The 27,274-nt window shown below is 36.6% G+C and overlaps 1 protein-coding gene across 6 annotated transcripts in view; it reads left to right on the plus strand.

Annotated features, from left to right (window-relative positions):
• The first annotated feature begins 5,778 nt into the window (after positions 1 to 5,778).
• LOC118796923 (piezo-type mechanosensitive ion channel component 2) overlaps positions 5,779 to 27,274 on the plus strand; it is a 91,713-nt gene continuing 70,217 nt past the window's right edge. For all 6 annotated transcript variants that reach the window (XM_036556069.1, XM_036556070.1, XM_036556074.1 and 3 more), the window contains exons 1-3: positions 5,779 to 5,998; positions 16,501 to 16,596; positions 22,644 to 22,769. In XM_036556069.1, coding sequence (XP_036411962.1) covers positions 5,935 to 5,998; positions 16,501 to 16,596; positions 22,644 to 22,769 — 286 coding nt within the window. In that variant the 5' untranslated portion in view covers positions 5,779 to 5,934. The remainder of the gene's footprint in view (positions 5,999 to 16,500; positions 16,597 to 22,643; positions 22,770 to 27,274) is intronic.

Genomic DNA, 27,274 nt, shown 5'->3' on the forward strand with positions numbered 1-27,274 from the left:
GGAATCTTTGAAAGGTTCTACACAGTATGTTATTGTTCAATTAGGGTCACGTTGAAAACATTCTGTATATGAGTATAATGACTTTTTTATCTTTATTCAACTTCTGCATCAGCAGCAGTTGTTAAACAATAAATAAGATAATGACATAATGGGCTTACATCCAATCAACATAAATCACATACCCCTAATCAGTGCCAGTGTAAAATCTGCAGACAACAAATGAGAAAGCTGACATCTGATAAGCTTTTACAGACCAGACAGCCCAGCTTAAATTATAAAACAAAATGAAATATTTTTCAGTGGTTTGGTCATGTTCTGTCATTTGTGTTATAGTTAATATAGAGAAGTTCTTCATTGATTTCACACCAATGAACTTATCAGTATGCATTCTGAGCAGATACCCTTGGGGATTATGTTATTATCAAGCGATCAATTGTGATACTTTTTTTGACCCACTGTTTATAATCAATGTGATTTGCTTTGTCTACCATTAAGCGAGAGCCTCACTATCAATCATATTTGATGTGCATGGAAGATAAAACTTTGGGACAAAAAAAGTCCCAACCGTTGCCAGAAGAGTGGAAGAGTGGTGGGGTATAGAAAATGGCATCCATTTTGTCTACAACATTAACTCAACAACTCCTAAATTATGGATAAAAGACGATTGTTTCCTGATGTTTGTTAGTCACCGAGACTGGGCCTTCGGAGAACAGTCTTAAAAAGTATCGGCATCAGTCAATAGATGCCACTTTGCTCTGTATTGATTGACTGTATGCCATGCATCCTTTGCTTCCTGAAGAGAATTGCCTGAGTAAAGTAGCTGTGTTAACGGGCGGGGGGGTGAGTGAGATCATTCTGCATGAACATCTTCCCCTATGGATCTTGATCGTCTGGAGTGTGGTTGGTTTGTTCGAGATTGTTGGGATCAGTGTCTCCTCTGCAACAGCAGCCATGGTGGAGTTTGCTGGGAGAAAAATAGAATTATTTATTTTACCCATGTGCTATAGGAAGTATGAAAAATGTCAATGCCCACAGCAACTTCAAACTGCTGTAACCAAAGAATGGTCATGCAGATGATCCAGATTGGTTCTCTGAGTCAGTACTTAATTACTTTGCCTTCATTCTTCACTCAGAAGTGTAGAGTTGGTTGGACTCATGAGATTTAGTCAAATGATAGTATTTTTGAAGGGTTCCTCGTGTTTCAAGCAAGTGCATACATGTAACTCCTAAATTTAGAAGCTTTTTTATATCAGTTGTTCTTAGATTTTTTTTCTTCTAAATGATCTACACTTAAAATTATCATTATAAATATTGTTTTCAATGAGGGGCAGCCTGGAAATCAGTTCCTTTATTATCATTTTCATTTTGAACCTTTCCCCTGATGGAAAGTATTTGCATATCTAGAAAGCATACTTAAGATAACCACCCTTTCGTTTCTTTAATTTTCAGTCAAAATGACCCATTAAGTACAAGTTATTTATTTTTTTAGTGTTAGACAAAAAGCAGAAAATATAGTTTTAACAGAAAATCACACAAAGGCCTCCAACATTATAACAGCAAATCTATCAGTATTTATTTTGTCTACTCCTTACTTTTGTGCACGCTACTATCACTTTAGCTGTTCCATCCTTCCAATCTTAAAACCCCTGTTAAACTACAGTTAGGCCTGTCACGATCATGAAATTTCAGCTGGCGATTATCCATTGAATGCTACTTTTACAGAACAAGTCTAAAGTGGCCACATTTGCTGATTAGCTGATCTGCTTTCCAGCTAAGTTTGATTAGTAGCTAATTCGTGTTGTACTGATGAAATGATACACTACTGTTGTGCCCAAACACTCACACAAAGAATCTACATAATCATGTATAGTCAAGCAAAGCTACCCTAGAGTGAAAATATAAGCAAAAAAAAGCTCTGCTAGCATACATGCTAAAAATGTTAGAATTAGCTACATAACTAACAAATACACAAACATTGGCACTTTCCTTTAAACAAGTACTGGAGCAAGTTAGAAGTTAAAACGTTTTTATTTTTATAAGCCCCACGGTGTCTCAGTGAGTGCATTTACTGCTTTCTTTTATTTACATTTACATGCCTCAAACTCACCTTAGCTGACTTGCAAATTTCTTTCTTATGTGCTTTAATTTTTACCCGATTTTTCTGCCCAATTTAGTTGTCTCAACGAAAAAAAAGCTCCACTCTTGCTTCAGATAAAAAAAATCCACAGGTGTTTCTGTCCCTCCTTCCACTGTGAAAAGACACCTCAACACTGTGGGTCTGAAAGGATGTGTAGCAGTCAGGAAACCATTTCTGAGATAAGGAAATAGACAAAAAAGAAGAAAATTAGCACTAGAACACCAAACTGGACAGCTGAGATATTGAGTAGGGTTTTTCCGATGAGTATAAAGTTATAATTGGCTTTGGACTGTGAGAAGCAGAAAATGTAACTTATACGACTGAACTTTGGAGGTCTGGAAAAATATCCCTGCATTTTTGTTTGTAAAACTGAAAGCAAGTCTTCCAAAAAGAACAGAAGCTGTAATAAAGGCAAAGGCATAGTAACTTTACAAGAAAAGGCAAGAACATTTTTAACTTTTAATATAAATTAATATAATAAAATTATATTTACATTTTTTAATTATGAAAGGTTTTACACAGTGTAAAGGACAGTTGATGTAGAAAAAATAGAGATGCATGGTTTTAACATGACAGTGATTTATACAATTAATACGTATGTAGGGGTGGGCAAAATGACTATTGTTATCATAATAAATTATTTCATTATACACTTTTCTAAGCATCTTGTGGACATCGCTAATACCTAAAGAACACTGACTAACTGCATATTTCACAATAAAGTGAGCATAATTACACCTGTTTAGTTGGATTTAGTTCAGTACAGTTTGTAAAACACGGAATAAAATCATTGTAATTGTAGATTTATTGTTATTGTTGTTGTATTTTTTTTAAATATGGCACTACAGGTTCTATTTTGTCTGTTCCAACTTAGTAAGTCACAGAACAAAAATATTATGATGTGTATTGTGAATTTTGAAAAAGTCTGAAAGTATCCCACCCCTATATGTGTGTATGGTTTTATACAGCTATTACAAAAAGTAAAGTTTGTAATAAGCATTTGTATAAATAAAGTAATAAATTATGACAGCTGTACATTTAGCCAAAGCTTTTCAACAGAGTAACAAATATGAAGTCACTGTAAGGGTGGTCCTTTTGAAGATGGGTTTGGTGCCTTATTCAAGGCCACTACAGCGATAGCCATCAAGTGCGATCAGATGAGCTCGACTCATAAGCTGATGTACCAAATAAAATAGAAAAAACTAGTGTATCTATTATTGGCCGTGAGGAAGTTGTTAGACACTAAAAGCTGCAGAGAAGTTAGATACAGCAGCCTAATTGCTTTTGGAAAAAAAGAAAGTGATTATGTAATCCTATGCCTAAAAGTGGTCTTCAAATAGTTTACAACATAATGTAGAAGCAACAAAATGTAACATCAGTTATTCCTTCCTAATCAAAGCCATTAGTAACTTAATATTAAAACAAAGTTTGCATCACACTGAGAACATTTTGATGACATGTATGGATATTTTGTTGTATGGATACATTGTTCAATTAACCCCTTAAATGGCCACAGCTTGCCAGCAGGCCCAAAGTTTTATTATACATTTCTATAACCTGAGAACAGCTCAACCAGTTTGCTTTGAAGTCCCTGTAGTTACAGAATAATAAGCCTTGGTATGTAATAAGCCTGGAATTTTAAGGGGTTAAACTAGTGTTGAAACTGCATAAGTACAATATGTTCTAGTATGATGCTCATGCTAAAAAATTATTAACTTATACCCAAACACGATTTTGACTGGAAATAAAATAAATGGGTGGTGTAAGACAGCACATGTTACGGATGCAGAGTTTAATAATAATATCAATAATAAAAAAAGACACAAAGTAACAAGATGAGCAGTTAATACAGTCCAAAAATATCCAACAGGATATAGAAAGGTCCATTGTACAAAATACAAAGGGAAAAATCATGATCAGGGTCAAAACAGGCAGGGAGTCAAAAAACAGTGAAGCGGCTGTAAAAAGTCTAAATGGCTAGGAACTGACACTGAGTGGCAATACCTTGCAAAGAGCATGAACAAAAGTCTGTATATTTGTGGGCTGAGTAAGTGTGAATCAGATGTGTGTAAACAGGAGGGGTTGATGATCAGTAATCCAAGGAAGCTGATCGCTGATAGGTGGTTCTTCCAGAGGACATGACAGGTGGTCTCTGTCTGTATATATATATATTCTTTGGGTTGCTTATGACTGGTCCTTGGATGAGCTCTGTTCCCCACATCTCCAACACCTTACTTAAGCTTTAAACTAAATGAAGCGGCACACTTATTTTTAACATAAGTTTAAAAGGTTTTATATCACAGCAGATCAAGAGAAAGAGAGAGCTTATAGAGAGAGAAAAATAGACTTTTAGAAGAAGCACTAGCTTGTCCATACTCTATGGAGCCTATTTGGCGTTAATGGATTTTTATCAGTAATTTGCAGGCCCCATTTTACAGACCATTTAACAGCACTAGTACAATGTTTGAATTCCTACATATTATTCTATCTAAAATGTAGTGACTGTGGACAATCTGCTGGAGAAACCTTTGGAAAGGTAGAGCTGGGCTTTTCATACATAAAACCTTTTTAGGCCAAATGCACACAGGACCCAATGGTCATTTCTTAGTAATGGATCTAAATTGGTGGCCTGTTTCTCAGCAGATCTATTGTGATGTATGCTGACGCAGAGATATGATAATTGTTCGTCTACATTCTTGGCGAAGTGCAGACTTCCCCAGCTGTGACTATTTTCTTGGCGCTTGGAAAACGGAAAATGCCCGTAATGTGAGCGAAAACCTGATTCTGTTACATATTAATTAGTCTGTCAGAAAATACATCTGCAACAAGGCGGCTGACAGGAATAATGTTCTCTAGAAAAGCTCTCATTTTTAATGAACCGGAGTTCCTTCTGAATGCTGGTGCTGTCTGAGTGCTTTTCCCCCACCGGTATTCCGCAAGCCCCGCCTCCCTCAGTGGGATTGGTTGGCACGATTCCGCCTCCTGCGCAGGGATTGGCTAGTATTTTATACTCACAAGACGTCCACCTATCGATCTGCCGCTAATTATAAACTATTAGCCAATCCTATAGCAGGAGGCGGGGTTTGTCTGAATACGGGTGGGAAAGAAATAACGCAGTCAGAGTTGAACTCCCTCTGGTCCCTCGCGCTCATTCTCATTGGTTGTGTCGCTGATTGCGTATGAATTATTTTGTTATTGCCCCATGAGCGGGCAGCATTTCAGTCAGTGCAGCCTCGTGGAGTTTTTGGCTGAGGTGCGGAGGAACACTGCCTCAGAAACCGAGCCTGAGGTAAATACGAAACGTTTTATTTGACAGTAAATTTAACATACAACTACAAGTATTTACTCTGTTTACTCCATCAAACAGCACGGTGAACTTTTTTTGTCCGGCACTTCAGTGAACGCTGTGGTTGATGTTGACTGTTGGCCGTTAAGTCGGTTGACCCAACGGTGACAGAAAAGCAAGAAAACTCATCACACTTTTACCAGAAAACTGAATGTTCTGAGTCAGTAAAACCTGCCTCCGTTTTTTGTGCCAAGGTGAGTCTACCACTTTAATGAAAAGCATGAAACTGTGTGAAATCTGTGAAGTTGAGAAGTCGTCGGTGGTGAGCTGTGAAGTGGAGAACTGAAGCAGCCCGAGGACTCTCTAAAGGAACTCATGTAGCGCGATGCCGCCTTGTTCGGACTCAAGGAGGGAACCAAAACGGCCAAGTTCATTTGCTTTAATTGAACCGGATAGCAAGAGTTTTCTTTTTTGACGTTTTGAACTAAGCTGGATGTGAGACCCCTGGGCCATGGCGAGCGAGGTAGTGTGTGGACTCGTCTTCAGGCTGCTGCTGCCGTTTTGCTTGGCGGCAGGTGAGTTTACCTACATCCTCATCTCAGAATATCTCAGCTGAAGGCTTTCTGATAGGGTTAACGTTCAAATTTAATGGTATTTTTCCTCACATTTTTCTCGTCTGTCAGTAAACATTGACAAACTGAATTTACCAGAATGCAAGAATAAATCCACTGAAAATATGCTAAATTAAACAAATTGAGTTAGTTTCCCAGACAGGGATTAAGTTTAGTCCTGGACTATACAGTCTTCTGAATTCTGGAGATTCTCCATTGAAAAGAAGAATGCAGTCCAGGTCTAGGTTTAATCCCTGTCTGGGAAACTGACTTAGTGTGTTTGACTTAGGAAAGATCTTTGACTTCTGCTTTGTTTCAGACAGTGTCTTACATTTGGAGTTCATTCAGAATCAGATGGTAGTTTTTTGTAAGAACTCTTGAGCTTTGCGTGTGTGTAAAGCAGGCTGTGTGAGTTTGGGCTGCAGTCATAACATTTTCACTTGAAGCAGAATTTTGGGGAAAAGGCGATACGAATGCGAACAATTTATAGCTCAGTTTCTACTAAACTGGAAGGCATATTTCTCACTGAAGGTGACTGTTAGCTAATTCACCTTTTTAAAAAGTTCTTCTTTACATGCATGTTGAATTTCTTTTTTTAATTATGTTGCAAAATCTAACATTTGCCATGGAAAGTTATTCTTAAAGAGAAAAAGGTACCTTGAAAACATGTCACACAATTTAAGTTCTTGATTTAGGTGATATTCCTAAAAGAATAACCTAATGACATAAATCACAACACAATGCATCACTTTTTGTTGTGGATTTATAATTTGATGATGCAGTAATCATATTGTATAGAATAACAGTACTTTGATGTCATATTGAATACACTCAGGTTCATATCTCTGAAATCTCACTGGGTGTTTTTGAGCATGTACAGCCTTTTAACGGCAGTCAGGTTTCACTGCCAGTACTCATCTCTGACAAAATGCAAAATGGAGCTCTCCAGCGTTGTGCCAACACAGTTATTGAATTGGACCCAGATATTGCAGTGCAGTGTTAATGTGCCGCTCCTGTAATCCATTAGGCATCAAAACACCAAGCACTTAATTTTAAATCTACATGTAATAAACCAGATAATGCCACTTAATTTTATATATTGAAGGTCTTGATTTGATGTATGGGTGACCACAATTGATAAGAATTAAGCCACTGTCACTCATAATACTCAGAATCGCTCTCTCAGTGTGGGCTTTCAGCAGCATGAAGCTTTCTATAGATAAGATCCACTCAACAGTATAGACTGATAATGTATCGCGTGACAGCTGAAAAAGTCTGTCCTTTTTCCTCAGAAAGCAATCTCACCAAGCTGTGGCGCATCCCCATTAATCGCTGGAAAGTCGCTTTAACCGCATGAATTAATAATGTGGCATGAGAGGAGAGAAAAATTGACTGCCCATTATCGTAAACACACCTTTAATATTTGATGATTTTTTGTTTTAAGTGGGGATGAACAGAGGTCACTCACAGGAATGTTCCATGCTAACAGGAAAAAACAATATGGAGAAGATAGGAAATCTACATGGGTAATGCAGATGAATAGAACACAATGAATTGTGGGAAGTGGGAACATTTGCAGGCTTGTATGAGTGATCTGTTGTTTGGATGAGTCCTTAATGAATACTGCTTGCTGATTGTTTTGGCTTTTAAAGATGCTGAGACGTCTGTACTGAGGCACAATTTATTGTAAACTACCAAGGAAACAAGGCCAGAAGCATCATAGCATTAAGATGCTCTTAACTAATGAAAAGCGGTATCAATTGGTGGTCATTCTTTGTTTATATGACAGTGTTTGTTTTACATTGGGTTTGACTATGTATAATTCTATAAAAGGTAATGGGATCTTTTGTGCCTGTTTCACATTTCTAGGAAATTATTTGCTGGATGTGAGGTAACAGAAAGCTGATGGCTCAATAACAGTGTGATTCGTAGACTTTAGAGGTTTGACCTCTATATTTAATGGTAATTCCTTATATAGGATAATTTGATTAGAGTAATTTGTCGTGCATATATGTTATTTATGCCTGTTAAACTATATCAAGGTCAATAATATCAAATGGCTAAATTCCTGTTCTATGTTTGGTGTTCATGTTTCTCAAAGTTCAGGCTCATAAAATTGTGCAACGGTTAAATAATCAAGATTGATGTAGGCATGAGATCTTTAAGTGTTCTTAGACCGTATCATTTTAAACTCAGCTCACAGCTGCTGTGGCTTCCACTTTTCAAAAGGCATCAATTATTCCTGAGTCGGTTCACCATGCCGGTGGTCAAACCCAGCAGTTAAGACAAACGCAGGATTGTTGCATTCTGAAACCGCTGCTTTTTTATTCATGTTCCTGAGCTAGGCTGCAAACAAAGATGAGCATCATTGTAAACAGTCTTATAATGGCTGACAACTTAGCTTAACCTGTTCTTATGTGTACTACATTTGCAAATGCTCTGAAATGAGCCTGTATGTGTAGTGTGGTTGTCACGATGAGAATATTTCAGCTTTACTGCTGATGCCAAATGATCCATAACAAAACAATTCAGTGACAAAAAATGAAAAACACTCATCATTTGAATACCTAATGCTTATTGGCCTTGACACAGAAAAATATTTAAATTATTACAGTTCAATTAACATCTGATTTGTTCTGATCTATTCAATATAAATCTATTCTAAATATTCTGAAGCGTAGATCAGCAGAGAGACGATAAAATACAATGTAGCCTAACATTCAACACACTGTGTTTGAAACAAACAGTGAATAACTTTATATAATAACATTGATATTGATTGTTTCTAGGTGTGTATGAATAAGACTCTTCACATTTGTGTAGAGGTGGCACAATGCCACTCACTGTTTTCTGATACCGATAAGGATATTTCAGCTCTGAGCATCGACTAAGGTTGATCTGTTTGACCAAGGTTGGTTTGATTTTTTTTTAAACACTACTAAGCTTTGAGCTAAGTTTAGAACTTCAATTTGGATAAGATTCTAAGCTCTTTTCACACCTAGTTTGTTTACTAAAGTCCGCACCAGAGCTTAGGCTTTTGTGACATGATATCTTTTTCATTGGTGAAAAATTGCAGGGATACAAGTGCTCTATTACTGTCACATTTGCTACTATTTGAGCCAAAAAACTCATATTTCCATACAAATAGAGAAACTTAACATCTATGTGTATTACAAAACAATAATATTAAACCTCACTTGATATCTGCTTCATTGTGATTCGTTTGTCAGTTTGATTGTCAGTTGCTGTTGTGAATTAGGAGGATATCAGTTTTTAGTTGATGACTGAGGGCTCTCTTAAATTGGTAGTGGTATGCACAAAAGGGAAGAGCCTGGCTATAACTATTAAGCACTGGCAGAAAAAAAAGAATCCACTGGATGGCACATTAATATATATAGGTTTCAGAACAAATAAAATCATTAAATGAAGATTTTTTTTAACATGTTGGTTTCCACCAGAGAGCTATTCTTTACTCTCCTGGCACTGAACTGTCCATTTGTTTCCATTGTGTAATTGTGTGTTAGAACTCTTCAGTAGGCATTATTTACAGGGTAAATAACACTCAGGCTATCCCCTCTCTGCCCTGCAGTCAGTGTGGCATAGACAGAGGGATGCACAGAGGATATGTAACTTTAGTCGATGAAGGATTTTACACAACTTTCATATAATACACCTTAATTAGTTTTGAGTCCAGCCAAACTAATTGGAGTGTTGCTGAGTCTGGTTCATATAATCGGATGTAAAGGGACATCAGATAATTTTGGCTCATCCCTCCTCACACCAAAGCTACTGTTTGAATAGTGATGATGTCATGTAGACACACATTGTCACTCACAGGTTTTGCTCAGGTTTTGAGTTTGCATCTTGACCTCAGATGACACAATTCTTTTTTCTCAGACAGCACTCTGCTTCTTCTCTGAATGCATTCTGGTTGTGTTTTATTAGCATGACAAATGTGTGCATTGTGACAATATATAAAATTGGTGCCCCCTGTGGTGTTTAGAGCATCCTTATTTCAGTGTTATCTTCTTCTCTGCCACATAACAGAGCTGTGGGATTGTATCATTGTGAAAATGGATCCTTTTTCTATGTAGTTCAGATGATCTTGTTTGAGAACAAATTCAGCATGTCTTTGTAAGGAGGTGCTTAAAGGAACAGTCCAGTGCAACATTTTAGTGTAATGATAAGGGCTGACCTGAGTAATTAAAATACCTGTTTTTTCATTCATTATACTGCTATTTGTTTCTCTGTTTACTAGGGGTGGGAATCTTTAGGCACCTCACGATTCGATTCGATTACGATTCAGAGGGCTGCAATGCGATTATAAGACAATTATCGATGCATCTCGATGCATCTTTTTTCTATACAGGATTTCTATTTTCCTACTGTCTGAGGACTTGGTACTTTTACAGCAAAGTATCTGTAATGATCCATAGTGAATTTACTTCCAATATCTTTTATTAATAAATCAAATGGAAGTGATGTGGTAAGTGAAATGGAAGGCTCTCATTCACTGCTATTGTTTGGAGCACAAGAGACGCTGCTGCCACTCATCTGCGATAAAATGCGCGCATGCGCGCACACACACACACACACACACCATCTAAACTGCTTATCCTTCTGGGTCGCAGTGGGGCGCTGGAGCCTATCCCAGCTGTCATCAAACGGAAGGCAGGATACACCCTGGACAGGTCGCCAGTCCAGACAGACATACATACACAATCACACACACAGTCACACCAAGGGGCAATCTAGCGTGTCTGGTTGGCCTGACTGCATGTCTTTGGACTATGGGAGGAAACCGGAGTACCCGGAGGAAACCCACGTAGACACGGGGAGAACATGCAAACTCCACACAGAAATGACCCTGGTGGCCCCGGCTGGGAATCCAGGCCATCCTCGCTGTGAGGCAACAGCGCTACCCCATTACAGCTATCCTACCCGTTTAATTCAGTGATTTTATAACTTTGGTTTTGGTCTCGTTGTAGAGACGGGGGGGGGTAAAGTAAAGTATCTTGAGGCGGGGCGTGTGCAACATAGCGCTAAAGCCCTGTTTCGCAACTGGCTGCAGGTCACATAGCAACGATGCGTTATCCGCATTCATAAGCACTGCAGTTGATTCCTGGCAAGTTAAATCTGCAACGAGAGACTGTCACACACTTAAAAGGTGCAAAGATGAAGTCGCTTCTCTTTAGAATTTTCCCGTTCCACCTTAAATAGTGCCGCATTTACATTCGGTGCCTCAGTCAGATTTTAAAGTGGAACGGGAAAATTCGAACAAGAAGCTGGAGAATAAGAAGCGACTTAAGCCTCATAAAACAGTAGAAGGTTGAGAGGCATTTTACGAGAAACTGTTCTACTTCTGAAGAAAAGTTTTCTGGCGGAGATGGGAGGAAAGCGGCTATGGCTAAAGCTTAAAGCAGAATAAAGTAAATCTGCACTTTTGTTTATATTGTTAAGCCTCTAGCAGGACATCAGCACATACTGAGACATACTGGACATTAAATGTTGTGGCTGCCAAGGTCCTTTGATTTTTCTTGAAAGGACAAAATGGCTCTTCTTATTATTTGGGTTGTGACTCCTGATCTAACCTGGCTTTAATGCAGAGGCTGCCGGTCTGATTTCTCACTCATCCAGTAGTGTTTTTGTTATGTGCCACCGCAGATTGTCCAGGCGCTGCACTTACCCACTTCCAAGTTCAGCCTTTTGCGTTTCGTCAACATTACATTATAAATTAAATATTTAGAAAATCGATTTTTGACGTTTGTGAATCAATTCAGAATCGTTCGCGTCCGCATCACGATGCATCTGAGAAACTATTTTTTTTCCACACCCCTACTGTTTACTATTCAGTCCATCACTCACCTCTATAGGTGGGAATATTAGCTCTTTTCTCCCTTTCTATTCTAATTATACAGTGTTACAGCAGGTTTAAAACTTGACAGCACAAACAGTGAATCTGTCTATCATGACAAAATCACAACTTTTTTCTGCTGTTGGTATCAGAGAAGAGTAGTCTCCACATACCATTAAGGCAGCACAGTGGTTGCAGAGCAACTACAAGATCATCATATTTAAGTAAATTATTATTTTGACTAGATCTCTATGAAATTTATCCTTCGTTCATGCGCAAGTGGAAAAAAATATGCTTTTTGATGGACACAAAACACAAATCTAATGTATCTGTTCCATCAGCAACCATCTAAAAATAAATAAATATTACTAAAAAGATGACTAAATAAAATATTATTGTTTTTAAGAATGATTTTGAGAAATATCAGCAAGAATTCAAAGCCTTTAAAATGCTTTTTTGGACCAGCCCTACTAACAGTGAATAAAAGCTAATATTGTCAATTAGCATGGATTTTTATATTAACCAGCAACACTTTGTTTCACTGTGATGTCTTTGCTAACTGGAAACGCTTTCTTTCATTGTAACTTCATGTTAATTGGCAATGTTTGTTTTCATTCATTGTGAGATCACACTAATTGGCAACACAGTCACATTATGATAAATCCTAATTGGCAACATTTACGTTTATCCATTGTGATGTGATACTAACTGGCAACACTTGCTTTCATTCAAGATGATGTCATGCTCAATTATTTAATTCATTGTTGACTTTGTGAGCATTGTCTGATTGAACTGCTTTTCTAAAGGCATGTCATGTGTTCTCAGAATTATATTATTGTGTATCGACTATGAACCCAAGGCTGCCATACTTTCAAATAGGGCTGTGCGATTAATCAGATTTTCCTTATAGTGATATGAGTTTCCACCACAAACTAATAGTGATACGAGTTTCTGCTGCAGGAGTGTAGTAGCACAAATGTAGAGGGAAGAACTTCTCTGCTACAGGCACAAATCAAAAGTTCTCTGTACTTTACTATTAAAATGTAATTATTCTTCAGAGATGATTATTCTCACTTGTGTGTTGTGTGTAAAATGTTTGAAGCACTAATGCATAATGTCACAGCAAACCTAGATCAGCAAAAGATATTTATTTATTTATTTATTTGATTGTTTAGTAGGCCTGTATATAACTGTGTGTAGCTGTGGAAGCATGTAAGAAGCTATTAGAATTCCAGCATTTTTATTTGTGCAGTAATTAATTCTGTAGTATGGAGTTGATTTTGTGCCAAAAGTTTCAAATAAAATAATAAATCCGCAAGCAAAAGTATCAAAATGTCCAAACTATGCTGCAAATAAAAATAATGAGAGTTAAATTAAACCTAATTTTTCAAAAAGATTACTACTAATTTTCTCTCAGTCTGACATAAATGTGTTACTCATTTTGCCAGTCTTAGCTTTTATTTTTTTCTATTTTTCTGATATATTGTTTTGCTACTAGAATTGCTCTTTTGCTTGTGAAATATTTCTTTTGCTATTGACTTTTGGCACTTTTTAACTGGGGACGGGTCTTAGAAGAGGGCGATCACCTGCACTCTGTATTCGTCAACTGATGTGGAGCCCAGCTGTGATCAAATCCTGAGAGGGTTACGCTGACATGTCCGACATTATAAGCAAAGTTTGTCATATTTATTAATGTAACACATGCTCATGGTCGTATATAGAGCTGTGCTATATACATACACATATAAAAATATGTATAGATATGTATGTGTTTAAGAAAATAATGTAGCACTGGCAAAAACAAAGAATGGAAAATACCACTAATTACTGCCAGCTATGAGTAACTGCTGCCACAAGATAGTTGATAGACGGTCAAGTTTAATCATTCTAAGGAAGTCGACATGTCATAGTTGGCCGTTATGTTTTGGGGAATACGGAGGCTGTTATGTTAGTCTCTTCTTGTTTCTACCCACAGAATCCCTCTGTCACTGAAACCGGCTTTCTAACTATCTCAGCACACCAGTTTACAGCATGTGCTGCTCCAAATCACTGTCTTCACATCAATACAGTGAACTAACTTTTGATATTTATGCAGTTTAGTTCCATTACCAGTATGACTCACCTAGTTAGCCCTAGAGAACACTGCTAGGCTAGCTAGCGCAAGCAGCAGACCCAAAAGATACAGTTTCGTTCATTCACAAACAACTAAGTTTATGTTTTTCAGTGCCCAAAATAACAGTTACATTGTTTTATACAGGTCGACACAGAAACTTTAAAAGGAAGAACATAGCATACATACATAACATACATTACTCATTATGTTGGACATGCCGGTACAACGCTGCACTCAGAACAATGTGTTCAGCCGTGTTGGGGCGGTTCATGCTGAGTGGAACTCCAGATCAGTTGACCATTAGAGCGTGCATGATCACCTTCTTCAAAGACCCATCCACCAATGAAAGGGTTTCAAAAGTCAGAAGCAAAATAGAAAAAAATGAAAACATAAACTGGCAAAATGAGTAGTAAATGTATATCAGAATGAGTGAAAGTTAGTTGTAAATAGTAGTAGTAGGAAAAAATATGTTTGATTTAACTCTCATTTGTATTTGTAAAACATTATTGATTTTTGATAATATTTTGCTTGTGGATTTTAGCATTTTATTTGAAACTTCTGGCACAAAATTAACCGCATACTATAGTGTTGTATTTTTGGTGTTTGCTTAAAGGAGAGATTAGTTATTTCTCTTTAATTACATTGCAAGAAAAGTTTGCTACACAACCAGTCAGAGACACAAGGCACGATATTTTAATCTTAATTTATCGCTTATATCATCATCGTGATATCCAACAGCTTTATCAAACCTCACGTTTTTATGTTCAAAAAATATTGTCTTAAAATTTGGTGGCATTATATCAGTGCTTCACAAATGCTATATAAACAGAATGTTTTAGTTAAAGATTATTGCTAAAGGCTGCAGAATGTGAAAATGACAGGAGAAACCTTGCTTTTCACATAGTTTGAAACGAAAAGATGGATATATAATGAGAATCTCAAAACATGATCTGCACTTACAGCTTAGCTCAAGCTTATTTTAATTTACCATGACAAAAATGTCCTGGTCCAGTGAGTGCAGAGAAGAAATGGTAGGATTGACTGTGTCATCCAGCTGTCGCCATCTGGATGGCAGTGCTTCAGAACCAGTAGTGCAGCAGCTCTGCAGAGGCCAGATGAGACTTCTTCCTCTTGTCCCTTTTTTCACACATTTTTACGGGAAAGAAATGCTGACCAGACACAGACATTGCCATTAGACACCAGCTGAATGAATATAATTTTATTGGCAATTTCTATATTGTAATGTAATTGGTTTTTTGATTGTATGGCACATATTAGGATTGTTCTTATGTTTGATGAATGGACTGCTGTTAGATTCAGATGAGATCTTGGATTGATGATTGGATTTGTTTGTTTCGTGCTTTAAATATGTGCTTATGATATGGCAACACTTCATGGTTTTAAAAGCTTGATTTTGTTTAGATATATCACTTAGTTTAGTCCCTGTGCAGGTTTACATTGGTGTTTTTTTAACGAAGACGTTGTCCTCCCTGTGCCCCCTGAAAATGACTACATAGCCTCTGACCAATGGACCTATATAATCAAGGTTGATATGCTGAATAAATTCACAATATCCTAAATTGACCATTAACCAGCACTGATTCAAGCCAATGGAAGAAATAAATGTACTATATCTTCATATGTATTCATAGGTATAGACTACACCTTTTACCACTAACATGTTTGAGAAATATGTAGCCAACCTAAGGGTTCCCACTTTCCACATATGCTCATTTTAATAACCCTATTTATATATATGTATATACACACACACACATATATATGTATGTGTGTGTGTGTGTGTGTGTGTGTGTGTGTGTGTGTGTGTATGTGTAATATATAATAAGTAGTCATATCAAGTAATAGTCAGTGTTAGGCTAATTTAACTGATTACCTCTGGTTGACTTTATATATTGACATTCTGAACCTTAATGTATTGATTACTCCTGTTCAGACATGGTCAGTTATAATTATCTTTGCTCATGGCCATGTCTTAACTGGAGATCTCGATGCAGTCAGTCTTGCCTCTTCTGCTACACATTTTATGGTTGTTTTATATTCAGTAATCAAATATTCTTAACAGGAATTTTAATGTTAGCACAAGTTAATGGTATGAGATCATTTGTTACTTTGACAGGGGATTTGTAGGGAATTTAACGTTTCTTTACTGTTCTCACTTTTTCTTTGGGTTGCATTGTAGCAAATGTAATTTGTTTAGCTTGTCTTAATTTAATCTTTGGCTCTGGCTGCTTTATACTGAATTCCATTTCCCTGGAAATGCACCAGTGCAGTATATTACCTGGGCGAGCACCAAAAAGCTAAATTTCAGTACTGCAGAGCTTAATTAGTGATCCTGGCACTTATGCAGCATAGTACCAGAAAGAGATTTTCACAGATTTTATCACTGTGTTGATTATACAGTGCAGTAACTTTTTATTTACCTGTTTTAACTCTTCCATGGTCTGTTTTTTGTGTTTGTTGTGTCTTGTTTCTCTGTAGCATGTATGTTCAGGTACAATGGTCTCTCCTTGGTCTACCTAATCTACCTCCTCCTCATCCCGCTGTTTCCCGAGCCCACAACCAAAACTATGCAAGGTAAGAGCTGGTCAATGGACATAAAAATGTGAATGGAATTATTTAAGATAATTGTTATTTAATTTTTTAGTGATCTGAGTCCTTCAATGTTGAGTATTGATCCAAAACAGTTTTGATCTGATATTTATATTTTCAGAAATAATGCAGCCACACATTGCACACTACAAGTGCATTAAAGTCAAAACAATCAAGTGTAGCTAAGATGTTCTAGGCTGTCAGGTAACACTACAGCAAAAATTATTTCATTTGTTTTTAGTATGTTAATAATGTCATGCTCTGAACTGATACATTTCATTTTTGTACTGTGCTAGTTTTAGGTACCTGAGAAAATTACATTTATATTTAAAAAGCTATTAATCTGATCAGTAAGCAATTATTAGTTTAGAGAAAAACACTATACTATTGTTAGAGTAAATACAAACAATATTAATATGACAAGTTCTGATTTAATGTATGTTAATGTGTTTATTTCCAAACCTCTCATTGATGAAACCCGAATTATTTGTAGTTATCATCCAATACCTACTTCAGCTAATCAATGCTTCTTTACCTTAAATAATGTGAGCTGTTGATGGAATTGAATAAATCCATGCAGCGGCTGAGGGCACAGAGGAAATATCTATATTGGACAACCGACTGGCCACTTCCTCAAAACCGCCACCTTGTTTCTACACTCATTGTCCATTTTATCAGCTCCACTTACCATATAGCTGCTTTTTTTGTAGTTCTACAATTACATGTTGTAGTCCATCTGTTTCTCTGCATACTTTGTTAGATCCCTTTTACCCTGCTCTTCAATAATCAGAACCCCCACAGGACCACCACAGAGCAGGTATTATTTGGGTGGAGGATCATTCTCAGCACTGCAGTAGCACTGATGTGGTGGTGGCATGTTTGTGTGTTGCATAGTGCATGTGCCACGTAAATGTTTTTCTAGGTAAAAGACATACTGATATAACTGCCATTTCACAAGTTTCTAATATATCCCTCTTTGTTACCATGTCTAGCCAGTTCATGATAGTAGCTTTGTATTGGTGTTTATTCATGCTCCTACATACCTTTTGGCTTTATTAACCATTTATGTAAGAAGCTTAAGCTTCGGGATTTTGTAATGCTTTGTAGTCACACTAAAGATTTAAAGCTCATTAAAGTGTAATTATCTGAGAGACATGCAGAGACTGGGGCAGGACACTGCATTGATCCACTGACACTTAAAGTTTGCCATTTTATCTCTCTTGATTAAAAACCTGTAGCCTTGTGTGGCAAAGCCTTGGGAAGGTCCTTGCAACCAGGTTAAATGAAGACAAAGCCTCATACATACAAACTAAACACAGCTACTTCGTTCATTCGTTCATGCATTCAATCACTCATTTATAAATATTATTTGAAACAGCTAAGACAAATAAGAACTCTTTTACATGATGGATAGTTTGAACGAAATACAGAATACATGAAGGGCAATAACATACAAACATCAGAAAGGTCATTAGTCTTAGATTGGAGGTACTGACCAGTATGTGTCACCAGAGTCACTGTTGTTACAGATTTTTGTTTACCATGCAGCAGCCCAGTAGCAGTGTGGTCTTAAGTGTCCTGCTCAAAGACGCTGTAGTCAGAGTGGTCAGAGGAAGGGGCAGGGACATTACTGCATTGTGTCTTATGAAACCAGGAGAGAAAGGAAGAGGATGGGAGTTTCTAAAGTGGACCACTTACATCCTCATCAATAGTTAAAGACACCTGCCTTCATTGTAAAGAAAATGCACTCTGCCATGGTGTTTCTTAGACCGTTGTGTTGGAGATATATAGTTGTGTAATACCTGTATAGGAGGGCGATATGACGATATTATCGTTATCGCGATAAATTGCAATGATATTCTTTTCTGAGCACAATGCAGGTATCGTCGGTATTTCTACAAGAATGAGTTCATGTTTCATTAAAAATAGGGATTTAGACCAACAACCTGACCTGACCTGTAAATTCAGTACTTCAGTACTGTGCAAAAGTTAGAGACCACTCTTCATTTATTTAATGTCCAGTCAAAATGGCCAGCAACCAAAAAATGCAGCCAACCTCTGAGACTAAACTTTGGAGGTAAGGAAAAATGTCCCTACAGATTCTATTTGAAAAACTGAAGCACGTCTCCTGAAAAAAAATGGAAGCTGTAAAAGGTTGACACACGAAATACTGGAAACAATTATGCTATATTTAGTTATAGAGGCTTCTGTATAATTTGATGCTGAAAAGTGGATGGAATGGAAATTAAATCAATGAAGGGCGGTCTCTGACTAGCACTGACTGACATATCATTACAGTAAAGGTGTAACAGAAGTGAGCAGTGTGCAGGACTATGAGCAGGACTAGAGTTATGTGTATTTGACCATCAGTATTTGTCAACTGTATGAATACCCGCTAGCTTCAGTACATTGTATGAATCCAGTGTGTACTGTATATGTTTGTGTAGCACATAGGAGATGCATGCATACACACACACACACACACACATTCACACAATGTAGATGTACTGTCTCTTGTTCAGTAGCAGCACTTAAAACTGGAACAAGTTTTTTCTGTCCCAGGCTGTATTCTTTAAACTCTACAACAGTAATATAATTGAGTTATGTGTTGCTAATGGCACTCTTGGTTCTGTTAGTGTGTTGTAGAGCTGGTTAGTATCTTTTTCTTTATGTGGATGACAGATTCAGGCTGTTGTCTGTCTGGTTTTTTTTTTTTCTTCAGAAAGCTGCTGGTGAGGCAGAGACTTCCTTGATGGTTTTGACCAAACATTGAGTCAAACATTGAGATAAAAGCAACTATGAGAAAAGTACATCTTTAACATTTAGAGTCAACCTTTGAGACAACGGTTAAATCCTAGATTGGCAATAAAAATTCTAGGGCAAAATATTGGTTCACGTATTGGCTCACAGCAATGTTTCCCCTTGAAGCTGTTAAATAGGCTTTTATATGTACTTATTTGTGCTCTGCTCTAGATAAGAGCATCTGGTAAATGATAATGCAGTAAAAAATGAAATGAAACAACAAGAACAGCTTCTGTCTAATTTGACACAGGCAGTAAATTCTGTAATTACATGTTAGAAAATTAGCTGTAAAATGTTTGGGTAGTGTTCTGTATTTAATGTACCACAGATAGAAATGCATTCATGGCATATTAAACAATGAATAATGAGTTAAAATCAGCTTCATTAATAAAATATGATATGATGCATCCATCTTTCAGTTATGATTTCACCATGGAGTGATGAGTTTGTTTGTGGGTTTTGTGACTCATTTAGTAACCTGAGGTGTTATGTCTGTGATGTTAAATGTGTTTTCAATACTACTCAGCTGTTTGAAACTGTTTTTATTTGATAGGTGGCTCTGTACTGAAAGGTTATGCCAGGAGGCATTTTAGTCACATCTGTGTAATGTAGATGACGAGATGATTTGCCTTAGGACAGTTTTGAAGAATGGGTACAGTATCCTGTATTGTCGCCACAGACTTGCACAGACTTGCACATACAAACACCCATGGCATATGAAGTACAATTCAGCTGAATTAGTTCAAACTGTGGTCCCACAGTAAACAACCTTTAAAATAAAACAGTTAAGTATTCAGGCCTTATTTATTTATTTATATTTGCAAAAATTATGTTATGATATATTTAAATCCAAGGCATTAATAGAGATTGTAATATGCTAAATATATGCAAAATCATCATCTCTAGGGTACTTTCTATTTGGAGGTGACCGTCTCAGACCCCTAAATTTTAACTTGTGAAAATATTTAATTCATAGTTAGTTTAATTTGTAAATAAAAAAATATTTGTAAATAAAAACAAGCCTCTACCTAAACACACTGTTTTAGTCCATAGACAGAGGCTTATTTTAGCCACACCCCAACATTTTAGAGCACTAAAAGTGAGACTACATCCTAGCCCTTGTGGTCAGCAGTTACTGTAATGTGATGTCTAATGATAAATAACATTAGAAAAAAGATCAGTTAAGATCAGTTAGTTAACTAGTTAGCTTATCTTAATTTAACTGCTGACTTCTTGATAAATCAGTAATATTAAACAGGACTGTACAGTGTTCATTCATATTTTGTCATTTCTCAAACATGTATGTCTACACTGACCATCTTGTAAAACCTTTTTTAAACTGTTTATTTTTTACCAATGTAATGCTTTGTGTGCTTCTGAATTTTCCTTTGTATTAATGAACTCTTTAGTCAGTGTATTGTGTGCTATGCTGAAAAAAAATTTCTTGATTAAAATGTGGCAAGTGGTTACACAAATAAAGTACAATATGTCACAACTGCTTAATTTGAATTTGCTTGTTTTGGCAAGATTTGTGTTGTTGTAACACATTCATGTGCAACCACTTGCCACATTTTAATCATGTAAATTCAAAGTGCCATTTCTTTCAGCGTACCAGTTAGCATGAACCAAACGTTTGACAGACGTAGCAACAATAACTAAGGGAAGGGCTTTCTGAGTTATTCCTCTTTGTTTACAAATGGTCATTTAATATTTAAAGGGAATCTGTGGTTTGGCCTCAGGTTCTGTTATTAGTTGATCATGAAATGACAAAAGTGATGCATCCTGTATTATAGTATATGTACTGTATTTTAATTTTATATTTTAAGGCACAAACAGTCTCCATCTTTTTACAGGGATGCTTGTAAAAGGAGTTCTCCCTAAACACGAGAACTTTTGCTGCATATTTCAGCAGGACTTTACACAGCCAGACATTTCTTTGGATGCACTATGAAAATGCACATTTAAAAATCATCACATTATTGCTAAATATAACTGGATATGAAATTTAAGTTCATATTTAAGTACTTAAGTTTTTTTGTCTGTCATTTTTAGATAAAACCTGTTGGAAAAAGCTTTACCAGATTTACCAAAATCTGGCCTTTTCCTTCTCACTTTTGTTTTATGGGGACAGAAGCAGCAGCATCTGGAGCAGTGTGATGTGGTTGAGGGTTTTAGCAGGGAATTTGAACCACAGGCTTCTGGCTCTCTCTTTTCCGTCGACCTCGCCTTAACGAGCATTCTCTATCCTCTCTGTGACTGCCAGGGGCAAACTTGAGGGGAAATTAGCACAAATTGTTTTGTGCTCTCAGTTTTATGAAGCCATGGCAGGCCTGAGCCAGGGCTGAGTCAGATAAGGTAGGTTAGAAAAGCTGGCAGACTGGAGCTGGTCTGTGTTTGGGATCCTGGGGTCTCTGTACTAAACTTAGTGGTCTTTTGGATTAGGTTAGAGATCATGCTTCACAGCAACAATTCGACCAATACATTGGAACATGTGGAATTTTGGTTAAGAGAAACTGAAGAAACTCCTGATTATTGTGAGCTGTGTTTTGCTACAGTAGGTTATAGGAATAAAAATGTTTATTGGCTATGTAAAGGAGTTTCCATAATTACAGCTATATTACACTAACATATATCTAGCTACATATAAGCTCTCACAAGTGTTGATAAAGAATCCTTATCCAGTGGAAAATGAAGGTTTCACAGTAAAATTATCACCCAAACATCCATAAGCGTCACTTCAACATAGGTGCAACATGCGCGTTTTGCTGCATTTGCAAAAAAAACCTTAACATCCTTACTTTCGTTTTAACCAGGGTAGGTTACATTCCATCATGATTTACAACTTTTTTCCTACATCAGCCTGATCTTAGTCTCTTTATGGCTTTGTTTGGCCACAAAATGGACACTCATCCAAGAAATACTGCGTTGGAAAGATGTTCTGTGACCATTTGGAAGATTGTGTAACCTCTGTGTGTTGTGTTTCAGAGATTTCATGTAGTATTTCTTGTATTTATATTAGAAGTGCGTGGTTAGTCTGATTTATGTAATTGTTTGGCACCAATATGATCTAATTAAACTAATTTATTTAATAACATTAATGTGATTTATGTTGTATTAGTTATTTAGTAACATAGTCACCGTGACATACAATAGATTATTAATTTAAAGTTGTACTTGTCTGTAATCATATTTTATAATCCCTTTCCCTGACATTGTTATGTCTTCTACAGGCCACACTGGGCGTTTGCTGAAGTCTCTGTTCTTTGCCAGTATGACCTTCCTTGTGTTCCACATCATCTACCAAATCACAGTCAACAGTCTGCTGGCAGGAAACACTATCAGGCCTGACTTTAACTGTAAGTTCAACACGCTTTTAAGTATGATGCAAAGTCAAATAGGCATATTCATTTACAAACGATTGTACAATGTAAAGTAGTTAAACTGTAATAGTCATTGGCTGTGCAGTTTGCTTACAAACTTAAATGCCTACCATGACACAATACAGACTAGACATTAGTTGCTAGTAGCTTGTAGTAATTAATGGTTACAGATCATTTTTTAAGGATTTAGAAAGATATTAATTCTGGTCTGGTAGAGACAGTGGTCAAAGTGATGCTCAATCCACCATTTTATAATAATCTTTGTCCTGCAGTGCTTTTGGAAAGACAGGCTCACACTTGCCAACAGAGAAATGAGGCTACATAGACACAAACTGTAACATCTGCTCACAAGATGTGTGTTAATAGATAAAAACAGTCTAGAGAATGACGAGATGTAGAAGATTGTCTTGGTGTTGCTGCTGACGGAGGTCATTGCAAATGCCTGTTAAGTGTTTCAGAAATAGAGGACATTGGTTAAATTATACCAATGCATTTGTCACGTTTTGAATTACATCTGACAGATTGCCTACAGATCTTTTTTTGTTCAAGATTTATGTTAAAAAGCAAGTGGCCAGTCTGCCTTCTGTTTCCATTAAAAAAAACAATTTCTGGGGTAACGTTAGTACTTGATATCCCACATTTATATATGACACAAAAGTAGTAATATTGCACAACAGAAGAAGCTGTTTTCGTTGTCTATTTAAATATAGACATACAAGGTCATTAGAAGTACTGTCATTAGTTTAAATGTACATACTTTTGAGCTAAGTTTATTAATATCAATATAAGCAGTACAGTTCTGAAGTAAATTGGACTGAGCAATGTTTGATTGCAACTTACTCAACACATGCATATATGACCACATATATTAACTAAATTCTGTTCATAAATTAATCTGCTAAATTATTTAAAAATTGCTTGTTGCTCATCATGTTTGTAATGTTAACATTACACAGAAACCTCAAGTAAATGTGCACTATGCATATTGTATTTTAATATGCATATATATATATTTATACACACACACATATATATATATTTATACACACACACACGCACACATACATATATATACTATATATATATATATATATATATATATATATATATATATATATATATATGTGTGTGTGTGTGTGTGTGTGTGCATATATAACATATATATATTTACACCGATCAGGCATAACATTATGACTCCTTCTTTCTAAGCTCATTGTCCATTTTATCAGCTCCACTTACTATATAGGTGCACTTTGTAGTTCTACAATTACAGACTGTAGTCCATCTGTTTCTCTGCATACTTTGTTAGCCCACTTTTACCCTGTTCTTCAGTGGTCAGGACCCCCATGGACCCTCACAGAGCAGGTAGTATTTAGGTGGTGGATCATTCTCAGCACTGCAGTAACTCTGATGGGGTGGTGGTGTGTTAGTGTGTGTTGTGTTGGTCTGAGAGGATCAGACACAGCAGTGCTGCTGGAGTTTTTAAACACCTCAGTGTCACTGCTGGACTAAGAACCACCCAAATAGTACCTGCTCTGTGAGGGTCCATGGCGGTCCTGACCACTGAAGAACAGGGTAAAAGGGGGCTAACAAAGTATGCAGAGAAACAGATGGACTACAGTCTGTAATGGTAGAACTACAAAGTGCACCTATATAGTAAGTGAAGCTGATAAAATGGACAATGAGCATAGAAACAAGGAGGTGGTCATAATGTTATGCCTGATCGGTGTATATAATAGCACTATACTTCTAAGTAAAATCACTTCAGGCTGTAACACGATATTATCTTATTTACAAAGAGACTGTGTTAAATGGCCATATTCTCCATCCAGTACATAGAGTGCACTTTTCAAAACAGCCATTTAAATGCTAAGCACTACAGTAATAACCCAAGACCATATTCACTAAGGGGGTAACGATCCTGGGTTCACGATTCAACATTCTTATGATATTTTGAACAAAATACAAATAAAGAAAAATGACTTTTATAACATTGTTGACAGCTTACTAACAGCACTAGAGCTGGGAGGCATGAGGAATGCAGGTTGTTGATTGGTGCTGAATGTTTGCAAACGTTTGTATTTAACGATGCAGTTGCATTAGGCGGCATAATAAGTAGAACATCCATTATCCATGATGAATTGTTGCACCTGTACATTGTCACATTGTCACAGTTTTGCAATGTGTTATCACATTGTCACAATGCATTGTTACACCTCATTATGCGATATATTGAACGGAGCTTACTTTAAGGAGAAAAGACAGAGACTTTGGCCATGAGTCTGAAAAGCCTCTCTTGGGTTGTGAAGTGTGTGGATATTTGGCTTTCAAAAGCTTGTGAAACTCTGCCTCAAACCATTAAACTCATATTTGTCTAGACAGGACTGCTCCTGAGCTTGGAGAGATTCCTCACCATTAATTTATATTTTCATATTGTATATGTTTGCCTTCACAGACAGGGGTTTGCATCTTGATGAAAGTTGATTCTCAAACATTAGAATATGCTATTCATATCTTGTCAACCATTCTAGTGTTCTAGTCAAATAATAACCTGTAATTTGTTGATTTTATTTAGGAATAAATCCACCAGACTAAGTTATTATGATTCAACCTGTGAGATCCTTGAGCTTTCTGACTTTTTGTCCCAATTATAAATCACAAAGAAAAGCACAAAAGCTCTCCACACTGCGTAGGCCATCTGTCTGATGCTTTGATAACATGACACTCTTCCCTCCTGTTTCTGTTCTCACCATGCTTCTGTCCTCACTGTGCCAAATAAGCCATTAATGCAGTAACCTGGAAACATTCACAAAACATGGGAGAGCTGTTATTTGAGCAATTTAAAAACAATTTTAAAAATGATGTGACGAAGATCATCTTGCAGCCTCCAGGATGATTTGTGTTACGCACATTTATTTTTTATACATTTTTTTTATGTTAGGACATAGAATCATAGATTTGTCCCAGTATTTATGTATATCAGAAACAGCCCATCCTTAATTAAGTTTCATTCAAATTTTCTATTAAGTACAATAGCTTGTACCTGGTGGTGGTTTTGACTGGAAGGTAAGTAAATGAAGGCTGGTATCTGACTTTTGCACAGTACTGTGTCTTGTGTACTCCTAGGCAAAAAATGGGCCAAGTCCAAAATGGCAAAACATTAGGTATTTAATGGTCTTAACAAAAAATCATTAAACAAATAGATAAAATAACTTGGTATGGGGTAGCTTTTCCCATTTCTTTAAATGTTGAAGACTGTAAATTTGCATACAGTTTTTTTACAGAAAGAAGAGTCAGTATTTTTCTACTCAGCATTTATGGCTTCAAACAGTTGAAAAACTTTGCCGAGCTAGTTTGTGTTTGGTTGTGAGACCAAATTTTCTCTATAGGGCTTAAATCTGGACTCTGACCAGGCCAAAAGCATCAGTAAAAACACATTTGTTGGCCATTTTTTTGGAGTGTACATCTGTAAGTACTTAATCGTAAAAAAATGTTCCATGTGTATTATATATATCGCTGCTGTCAGAACAAAACCTTGTATCTACATTTTTTTTTCGTTTTTCAGTTTTTGTCATAATTTGAAAATGCCTTTTGCCCTTTACATTGTGTCTGAATTTAATGATGAATGGACCAAAACAAATGGCCCAAGTTTTGTGGAAAAAAGCCTGGTTACATAGACTTACATTAAATATAAGGTTTTCTTTCGACATCAGCGATATTTATGTACTATATGTATGTACCTACATGTAATAAGCCTACTCTAAACCTAACCTCACTAACAAAAATAAATGGTTTTGGCTTTTCAGTTAAAAATAAATGAAACTTTTGTAAAAAGTCTTTTACAAGGTCAAGACCATTTTGTTGGTCTTGTGAGTGTAGGTTCTGTTTTTCTCCAGTATTAAAAATTGAGACAATTTTGTCCTGAAACGTCCACACATACTTCTTCTGATCTGGCCAGAACCTATGCAGAGTTAGTAATGTCTCACTAAGCCAGTGGTGTCTTGCCTCTCTTGTTTCATCTCAGGCTCCAGTGCATTGTGCTGACCACAATCATTTTTATCACTTTTAAAGACATGAGTTACTGCTAGCTGAAAAAGACATATCCTGCTGCAAAAAGGAAGGCAGAGAATAGCACAAGATAGAAAGAGTACATTTTTGGTTACCATTAAGGTTACCATTAAAGATAAAGTTTCTATTACAAGAAAAAATCTAAGAGCTCCTTCTGGAAAGTAATGAACTTAAATACATCTGACGAATGGAACTGCTACAAAAACAAAGAAATGAAAACAAAACAAAAGAAGTACGTGCTAGGAACACTGACCAGATGGATCCCTTGGGAAGGATTTGGCTTAATAAATAAAAGCTGAGGGTTGATTGCAGCCTTTATGAAAAACAAGACCAAAGTGTTGATTAATGATAGTGAACACAGTGTTGCCTCATAGCTTCATCAGAACTTTCAGCACTTGCACATGCTTCTTAAA

This window comes from Colossoma macropomum, unplaced genomic scaffold, assembly GCF_904425465.1.
Source record: "Colossoma macropomum unplaced genomic scaffold, Colossoma_macropomum, whole genome shotgun sequence".
Classification (NCBI taxonomy): domain Eukaryota; kingdom Metazoa; phylum Chordata; class Actinopteri; order Characiformes; family Serrasalmidae; genus Colossoma; species Colossoma macropomum.